At 34.4% G+C, this 10237-nt stretch overlaps 1 protein-coding gene across 1 annotated transcript in view; it reads left to right on the top strand.

Annotated features, from left to right (window-relative positions):
* Positions 1-9982, top strand: part of ing3 (inhibitor of growth family, member 3) — a 34772-nt gene extending 24790 nt beyond the window's left edge. The window contains exons 8-12 of the mRNA XM_072551538.1: positions 1229-1392; positions 4404-4591; positions 7976-8162; positions 8987-9025; positions 9234-9982. Of these exons, the coding sequence (XP_072407639.1) occupies positions 1229-1392; positions 4404-4591; positions 7976-8162; positions 8987-9025; positions 9234-9350 (695 nt within the window). The 3' untranslated portion in view covers positions 9351-9982. The remainder of the gene's footprint in view (positions 1-1228; positions 1393-4403; positions 4592-7975; positions 8163-8986; positions 9026-9233) is intronic.
* The last annotated feature ends 255 nt before the right edge of the window (positions 9983-10237 follow it).

A 10237-nucleotide genomic window follows, 5' to 3' on the forward strand; every position in this document is an offset into this window, starting at 1 on the left:
CTTTATTTACAGCACAAATCACAAAAATAATTTTGTAACTTTGTTTTAAAAGAAATTTACCAGCAGAGATCTTTCTCAATTGCACCCTCAACTGACTATTGGGCATTGCAGAGATTGCAATAATGCAATAAACTTCCAGTATTTGAGGTATATAATGTTTACCCATTTATCAAGGGTGCCAGTTCATAAGGTGTCAATTCAGACATTTTCTGTATTAAAATAATAAAACTCTACTAGTCGTACCACTGTGTATGGCTAATTGTCAAAGTGATTGATAATCCTTTATGCTATACATGTGTTAGTTCATTAACTTAATGGATACCGAAAGTGAAGTGAACTGTTCCATTTATGTGATCTTTGAATTGAAATTCCTAAATTTGCAAAATAAGTAAGAAATCCTTTTACACATTTCCATGCCTTTGGAAAACAATGCTATTGCGCTCAATAACTCTTGTGATTTATTTTATTAAAGTAAAGAAATGATTGAATTCAAATCTGAGATGCAGTACAATGAGTCCTTGGTACACAAGAAAGTTTTTTGCCCAAATATTTATTTTGGGCTTATGCTGCACACAAGACTCCTCCCACTTTTGTTCACCTGATCCTATTAGCATATCTTTCTGTTAATTTCTTCCACATGTCCTTAGCCAAATTCCCTTAATTGTATCTGTTTTTTTGCTTCAACTGCTCCTTGCATATTCTTAAAACACTTTGAAGCATTTCTCCTAAATCACATATGGTAATATTTTAGGAGATTAAAATGTGTTGATGGTGCTGATCTTCAGTTTGGAAGTTTCTGTTGATTCACAAATTTCTCAGAGGTTGCATTCTTTTTGGTTGTGGGTGGGGAAAAGGAACTTCTACAGCATAGCCTCTGGAGGAACATTGTAATAATGATAGCAACATCTAGGTTTTCGTATTAATCTGTGCAGATTTATGAAGTTGCTGTTACTTTCAGTGGACACTGAAAGTTTCACATCATTACACTGCAAAATCCTAACAATGGGATGTTTCCAATGTTAATGTACACTTGAGCCAAATTTACTGTCCAATGGGATGAAAGTTGAGTCAGTCAGTTCAGTGGAAGAAGAATTTATGAAGTATAGAGAAACTGGGTTATCACATGATACGATACATCATGTGGTTACTTTTAAATAGAAAACAATTGTTAATTGATTAAATGTGTCTGACGTTTACCGATTGAAGTTTTTCTTTTGATCTTTTTCAGGATGCCGTAATAGTAATTTAACATCGACTTCTAACAGTGTCTACAATATTAATTCATCACAGCCTCTCAGTTCATATAATCTTACCTCATTAACTCCAGGAGCAGGTCCTGGAGCTGCAGCTATTACAATGGCAGCAGCCCAAGCTGTTCAAGCAACAGCACAGGTAACTTACATCATAGAAATATTAACTGGTTTGGTTTGAAAGACTCCAGCACTCATTTCATCCCAGATTATCTGAGTAGATTGCTATAGCAGATAAGTGGTGCATGTTCTGGCTAATATTTATCCTTCAATCAGAGTCACAAAAATGGAAATTGCTTGAAAAAACTAGCAGGTCTGGCAGCATCTGTGGAGAGAAAGCAGTGTTAATGTTTTGAGTCCAGTGATCCTTCTTCAGAACTGATACTGAACATTAACTGGACATTAGCTCTGTTTTCTCTCCACAAATGCTGCCTGACCTGCTAGGTTTTTTTCCAGCAGTTTCTGTTTGATTTCCAACATCTGTAGTTCTTTGGGTTTTGTTCACCAAAGGAGGTTATTTGGTCATCATATCGCTGTTTGTGAGAACTTGCAGTGTACAAATAGGCTGCTGCAATATTACACCTCTATCTTGACTTATGGAGAAATGGTGACATAGTGATAATGGCACTGAACTTGCAAGCCAGAGGTCTAAGCTAATCCTCTGGGGACATAGGTTAGCACCAAGGTAGTTGGTAAATTCATTTAATATAAAAATTCTGGAATATAAACCTGGTATTTGTAATGGTGACTATGAAGCTATTATCAATTATCATACAGAAAAGGTTCCAAACTAAGTGGGGGTGTGGCAAACAAATTTGACCCCAAATATCTCCAAAAAGCTGAGGAAAATTTAATTCCCATTGATGGAAAGTTGCCCCTGTTAGTAGAATAGATGGGCTGCAACTGGAGTTAGGGAAAGAGTGAGACTATATGGAAGGGTAGGAGTATTAAGGAGTGGAGGCAAAGAAACAGGCTGCAAGGGGCTGGATAGATAAGAAGTGGCTACAGAGGGGGTGCAGGTTGGGAAATAAGTCTCCATGGTGTAAGAAAGAAAGAAAGAAAGAAGTTGCAATGAAGGGTAGGGGAATGAAAAAGATAGGAGGAAGAGGTTCGGGAAGGAGGGAAGAAAGAGGCTGCATTGTGAATGGGTGGAGAGTGAGATGCTGTAAGGTGGGAAATGGGGCAAGAGTTAAGATGCTAGGGGGTAATAGCGAGGGAGGTTGCAAGAGACAGGGAAGAGGCAGATTAAAGGAAGGGAAAGCAATTCTGCAAAGGAAAGAGAACAGTTTAAAAGCTGTCAACAAAGATGTACTGAGCTAACCAGGAGCCAGAAAATCTCCAAATCACTTGGCTATGGTGAATATGGAATCTTGAGCTCAAAGCTAACTATGTTCATGAGTTACCACCTGGAGGAAATATTGCAATAATGTCAGTTGTTGAATTTAAATCTGAGATGCAGTAAAAATGGTAGTAACTGCCCAGTTAAAATCTTTGTTTTGTGCAAATGCGATGGTGATACATTTGCTGTGAACTCACCAGTCTATGGAATGTGTGTTTAAGGTGGTTTTTTTGTGTAGAAGTGCATGTGTATCGTTACAACCGGTTCTGCTATAATGCTTGTTTCTTCAACACGAATTGGTTCAGCGCAATTGAAGAATTTAGATTGTTATTTGCAGAATGTGAACTTTCCTTATCTGTATCAGAAATAACACAATTCTGGCCCCATTAGTTTAAATGGCATGGCTAATGCATGAATTTCTTGTATTGCGAGATTGCACGAGAACGGAACTATCGCATTCTATCAGAAATGACTGTACTTAAAATAAATGTTTGCTGAATTATGCCTATTGTCTTATGCTAATTTAAGTAGTGTCTAGGAAATTTTTTTGTTGTGTTTTGACTTAAAATTTGAGGTAGCATTGGTAATTATTGAGGTTATTGATGAAGTATTGTAATTCAATTTTTGTTTGAGACCAGATTTCCCCATGCAACAACAATAATACAGAAAAGGTATTGTTATTATCCAATATATTGCCCAATAAATTAGTGAGAATGATCAAGAAGTCCCTGAAAACCAAAATGTAGATCCATAAAATCAAAATGTACTACTCAAGAAAGCATCAGAAAGAGCTCTTATGGTACGGTCATGGGATTTCTGAAAAATCCATCCAATTCACTAATGGGAAGAAATCTGATCTTTGTCTGACAGCCATGTGACTATAGATCCATACCAATATCCTCCGAAGTAGCCTAACAAGCCAGTTAGTTCAAGGACAATTAGCGATGGGCAGCAAATATAGGCCTTGGCAGGAATGCTCACATCCTATGGAAGAATAAATACTGCATTTCAAATGTCCTTAATTGGCTGTTTAGAGCAGTTTTAATATGAAATTGCTGTATAAATTTGAATATTTTTATTACCATAAATAAAATGTTGTCATTAACAAAGTTACCAGTAATGTGCAGTTAGATTGACATACAGTAATTACGATGCCATAGGTGCTTCTAAAATTTTGTCTGCTAGATAATCTTAACATATTCACATCAATAGAGTTAATAAATAGACAATGGGTGCAGGAGTAGGCCATTCTGCCCTTCAAGCCTGCACCACCATTCAATATGATCATGGCTGATCATACTTGGTCATGCATTTTAATTCTGAATCAGCTGAAAGTTTCAGAAGTTTTCACAACAATTAATTGTGTACAGTAATGTAGCTACTCAAATATTGTAAATAGCTGTAAAAAATTTAGGGGTGATTTAGGAGTGTAGTTTTTTTGAACTGCTTGATAATTCATTATTTTAATACTACTTGTGGAAGAATTATTTTAAAATGGATTACAAAAAATTATAATAATTCTAATATTTGATTCTTTAATTGAGAGCATCAACATTAGCTTTAGTCTTGCAAACTGTCTGTTGCACATTACAAAATAGAATCTTAGACCAGGTATTATATTACCGATAATTGGCAAATGTGATTATTAATTTGTTATTATATCATAATCTCTGAAGTACTTTGAACATTTTATTGTTACAAATATTGGTAAGTAGAGAGGATTTCTTCTTAAAAAAAAAAGTTAAATGTTTGAGATGCACTTTAAAATACAATTCTGAATTGTAAAGAATTTACTTCTCTTTTTGATGTGCAAGATGAAGGAAGGGAGGAGGACATCTACTATAAAGGCCACTTATGAAGCATTTAAAAACAATGACTTCCAACTTGCACGAGAGTTCTCTATCTCAAGGGAATCTACAGGATATTCCTCAACGCTAGCATCCACCCTGACACAAACATTATCAACATCAGCCACAGATTCACGCAGCGGTCGAAAAAATAAGTAAGTGTTTCTGCTATTAAGGAATTCACCAAATTTTGCTTTTTATCTAGTCTTAGTGTGTGTTTCATGTCTTAAAACAATTTATATCATTTATGTCAAAACAAAACATTTAAAAAAAAATATATTGTTTTAATATTACAATAAAGTACAAAACAATACAATTCAAAACAATGCTAAAAACACAAGTTTAAAAAACCCAACCCACCCTCATGTACAAATGTATAAACATAAATAGAAATGTACAGAATAAAAAAATCCAAACTGGCTATTTAACTAAATAAATAATAACCAACAACAAACTAATAAATAATAATAACTCAGCCCAGCCAAACAAAACACTCATACGTTCACAGTTCCTCCTCTCTGGATATTGAACTTGTAAAATACAATCATTACAGCTATACAAAAGTCCTTGTTAGTGTGGCAGATAAATCTGTGTCCAGGTATTTCAAAAAGATTTGCCATACCTTATAAAAATTCTCGGCTTTACGGTGTACCATACTTGTGAGAAATCCAAGGGAATATGCTCCATAACAATCTTCAGCCAGCCCGGAAGGCCCGGGGTATTCGGATGTCCAACCTAGCAAGATATTCCTTCTTGCATAGAATGTGAGAATATTGACAAGTTTTTTTCTACAGGGATTACAGTGGGCAGGCCCAGAAAAAAAACAAACCATTTTAATAGCTAAATATATTTGCCACAAAAGTTTGTTCCTCTTCATAATGGCCAACACATTTTGATTGGGTGTGTTTACATTAGTAGTTCAGTAAAATGTTAATCCAAATTTAAGACCTGACTTTGGGATTAAATTCTCTGGGCAGATTTAATGTAGGCTCTCGGGGTTGCACGTGTTATCTAGAGAGCCAGGAGTCCTGCTTTGGCTTTCTTTCTGGAAGGTCAGCTGTATTAGTTGAGTGTCAGCCAGAAATAGGCTTTTCCCAAGAGCAAAGACCTGGACATGGAAGTCCTGCTTGCTGAGATTTGCCAACTAGTCATTAGACCTAGGATTGCCAAAGGGCCCAGGCTGATGAGGGGCTGGAGATGGAAGGGAGTAGTTAACCAGCCACTGAGAGCCTTTCAAAATCACTCCATACCCAGAACTCTCAAGTTTGCTTTTCAGGATTCATGCAATGCTGTGTTTCCTTTCCATGATGGGTGGATACAATCATTGACATTAAGAGGACAGTAGTTCCCCACCAAAGGCGCTTAATTTCTGATGAGGCAGGAAGCCCTTTGACAAATCAGTCTACTACAATCATATACAGAGTTGTGATAGAAAGGCAGCAGACTTGCCAGCTTCCTACTCAATTAAAATGCCTGTGGCTACCAAATATGGCATAGGGACAGCATTAAATTTCCCCTGTCTTAATCTGTTTCTGGTCCACTTTGTTGTCAGGCCCTGACTGAAATTTTAGGTTATATATGCATTTTTACTTATGTTATTGGAAAATCATTTTGCAGTAAATTGCAGTAAATGAAAATTCATTCATAGTATCTGAATGGTTGTTTTCATTCCAGCAAACAAAGTGGTTAACAAATCATATTAAAAGTTGCAACTAGTAACTTAACTGATTTGTAGCCATTCTAAAATAACTGTTTTGTATTGATCAAATCTTCTGTGTGTTGAGAAGGAATGGAAAGTGATTTGGTTCATTCAAGTTTCAGGATTGGACCAGGTATATCTTTTCAAAATTTATTTTGTCAATTTCTTGCAAGAAAGAAAAGAGTTTTATATTTGATGGATAAAGTACTCAACTGTTTTTCTAGCTAGAGAAAATAATGTCTTACCAAAACTTTTTGTCTTCTCTTTACTTCCCTTTTACTTTCTCCAAGACAATGTTTTGTCCAATCCATCATCTTCAAACCCTTTTCTCCTGCAGTATAAATTGTCATGCTTGTTTGAAGTTTTGGTCTTCTTGCATTTGAAACAATAAGTGCAAAATAGAATGCTTCCACCTTTTGAGCGGTCTTTAAGTTCATAGAGTCCTACAGCACGGAGACAGGCCCTTCAGCCAATACTGGTCCATGCCGACCAATGAGTTCTGAAATTCAGGTTTTCTCTCAAGGTTTTCAATACCGTGATAAATTTCCTTATGTAATGTCACTGATTATGTCAAAATATTGTATTAGTGCAATACATAAATTTGCAGATCTTTTGAACAGACGCACTTTCTGCAGGAATTGCATTATCAGTTGCATTCGTACTGATATAATTTATATATATTGGTGGAGATTAAAGTACCAGTTTTAAGTTGGTTGAATTTATTTGCAGAGTCATCAAAAATATTTGAGAGAGAATGTTTTTAATATGTCAATTGTGACGTCAGTTTTCTTCATTTGATTTTGTTTGTTTACTGCTGTTCTTAATTTAAATGTGTTTCTCCAAGTGTGAGCTATTATTTTAGTATTCTAATATTTATAAATTCTGTTCATAAATCTTCTGTTTAAAATTTTGTTTCTACGATTTTGTTATGTGAACAACTGAAATATCTAAAAAGATGCACATGGATACACAACAGAAGAGATTATTGCAATTTAAGGAATTCTCTTCATTACTTCAATGTTTGAAATAGTATGTATGAAACGATCATTTATTTTGATGTTAGCATCGATATTATTCCTGGTCTGTTTATTATTTTAAAAATGATTTTCTCCTCACTATGATTCTACAAAAATGGAGTTGGATATATATTTGAAAAGGAGTAAGTAATAAGATACAGGAAAATAAAATTAGACTAACTAGAATGGCTTACTGTGTCTGAAAAATACAAAATGTACGACCAAAATGAAAGACCCAAAACTGATGTTAAATTGAACCTCTAGCTTTGTTAAAATTACTTGGACAAACTAGCAGCATCTGTTGCTCCACTAAAACTAAGAAATAATATAGCCCATTTGAATAATTATGGGTGCAATTCAATGTTTGTGGGGGTAATAGTCCAACATAATTTTAGTATTAAGTGTTGAATTGCAGAATCAAAAATAATATTTGCAATACATAAGAAATCTGTGTTGTATGGTGAACAACCTCAGCAGAGACATGAATTTGTTGAGCTTACTTTTGATGAATACAATTTGATAAACATATTTAAGTACACATTATATTAATGTCTGAGATCCAAGTTGTTGCTGCATATAGGAATATTATACAGTCTATTCATTATCACATCATTGTGTAAAACCAGGAAGATTTGAGACTTAAAATGCTGGTAGTGGTCACTAATATTAGCTTTGGTCTACTTATGCTCCGCTATCAATTGCTATGAAAGTTCTTTTTATTTATATTGTCGTTCTATATTTATAAAATGTGAACTATCCAAATGTCTATAATTTAGCCCAAATGCCAATCTGTAAGGTTTATACATCCACTTTTTTTTTTGCAGAAATAGCAACAAGTCCTCAAATCACCAGTCCTCCTCCTCATCTTCATCGTCATCTTCCTCCTCCTCTTCATCTGTAGTAGCACAGGAGATTCCTCAGCAGACTCCAGCTTTACCGGAGTCTGATTCCAATAACCAAGTGGATTGGACATATGATCCTAATGAGCCTCGTTATTGTATCTGCAATCAGGTGAGTTTGGAATAAAGATGCTGAATGCAGAGCATATTTCATGTTATTTTTGCTATTTTTAATTTTGCATACTTCAAACAATATACACAGATTTCCAAGAGATGTATATAGTCATGTGAGAATTATTGTTAGAAATTTACCTTTAGATTTTCAGCATAGACTCTAAAGATAATGAATTCACATTATTTGCAGAATGTATAGTTTGAAACAAATTAACTTGTAATTGATTTTAAAATGTAGCAGATACTGAAAATGAAAATATGGCTGATATGATGCCCCTACAATGTATGTAACGTGCAGTGCCTGGCACATAAATGGATAAAAACTCATTGTTGGACCAAATATGTGTCAATTTCAAACCTCTAGAAATTTAATTTTGTTTAAAAAAATCAAATTTAGAACTGCCTTGTATTAGAAATAGATGTGAAAATCCAAAATCAAATCCCAATTCCTAAAGAACTGGGGAAATTTTAACTTTACATCAGACACTAATCTAAATGTCTCCGAGTTTAGTTATGAAAGCTGCTGAGTAGCTGAAAAACTAATTAGTAATGTATATTTTGGCACAGCATGAGAAATTATAACAATGTTGTAATCATAGATGGCCAGAAATGCAGCTGGACAAATGGTAAATCATACATTTTTAACCAGGCTGCAATTGGTATTAAAATGCCATAATAACCTAGCATAAAAAGTTGGATTGATGTCACTTCCCAGTATGCATTGTCAGTCCCAGCTTAATGATAGCAATCGTTGAATAGTCCACGATTAACTCATTTAGCACAAAAGCAAGGCTGAAAATGTGTGTTTTTCTTCATTTTCAGGTGTCATATGGTGAAATGGTAGGGTGTGATAATCAAGATGTAAGTATTTTACATTATCTAATGTTAGAACCACTGCAAACTATAAAACTTGGTTGTCAACTACAGTAAGAAATAAGTGAAAGATGACACTATTGATGGTGACTGATTTGCATTTGATGCATTAACATAGCCATATCAAAATTCATTTTAATGGTAAAATTAAACTGGATTATGAAGCTTCTAACAACAATTAATTTTCTTTTTAAAGTGTCCCATCGAGTGGTTCCACTATGGATGTGTTGGACTGACAGAAGCTCCAAAAGGAAAATGGTACTGTCCACAATGCACAGCAGCAATGAAAAGGCGTGGCAGTCGCCACAAATGATCCCCAAAAGCAGAGGAATTAGTTAGACTGGTGCTTTGTCCAAACATGCAAACTTTAAATAGAACATTGAATGAGAGCAACATCAGCTGCAATAAGTGACATTTTGCAGTGCACTTAATTATGTTCCTATTTGGGAATATAAGGCTTATTGATGAAACTTGGATTTTGCATTGATTTTTTTTTTGTGTAAAACACCAGATGACTATCTATCTTTATTCAAATATTCTCATAATAAACAATCTAACTGAAGCAAAAAAAACTAAATATATAATCAATATTTGTTTAAAGATGCTTTACTTTTGTGTTTAATTATTACTTCTGTGAAACTTAAAAGTTCAGCTGGCTGAAGGAAAATGCAATATTGGCAATAAATCTTGTAGAGCTGGCAAAGGTAGTGTCCTCTGATACCTGAACAAACATTTCTATATCTTGTGAATGCCAGTTTGCCATTAGTGTTCAATGTTTTGGTGCAGCACGTTTGATATAAATGATATAAGAATAAAGTTATCAGTATGTCTTTGATACAAATTGAAAAATGTTATGACTTGTGTATGTGGAAATGCTTTTTTTTTTCCATTTGTATTAGATATGACATTAGTGTTTAACCAGTAAAACCCTTTATGATCGGTCCAGTGTGATTTCATTATTTTAGTGTCTGAAATGCAGTTCAATTACAGTTGCAATTTAACTCAACTGTTAACTGGAGTAAACCTTTTGTTTTTGTTTATGCATCTCTATTGTAAAGTAATGGTGCAGAGAAAAAAAATTACACGCTGCACAACAGTGACTGGACCTCAAAAGTATTTAGTTAACTATGAAGTGCTTTGGGATGTCCTAAGGCCATTAACAATGTTATATAAATATAAGTCTCTTTTATAGAATACAAT

This window comes from Chiloscyllium punctatum, chromosome 32, assembly GCF_047496795.1.
Source record: "Chiloscyllium punctatum isolate Juve2018m chromosome 32, sChiPun1.3, whole genome shotgun sequence".
NCBI classification, from domain to species: domain Eukaryota; kingdom Metazoa; phylum Chordata; class Chondrichthyes; order Orectolobiformes; family Hemiscylliidae; genus Chiloscyllium; species Chiloscyllium punctatum.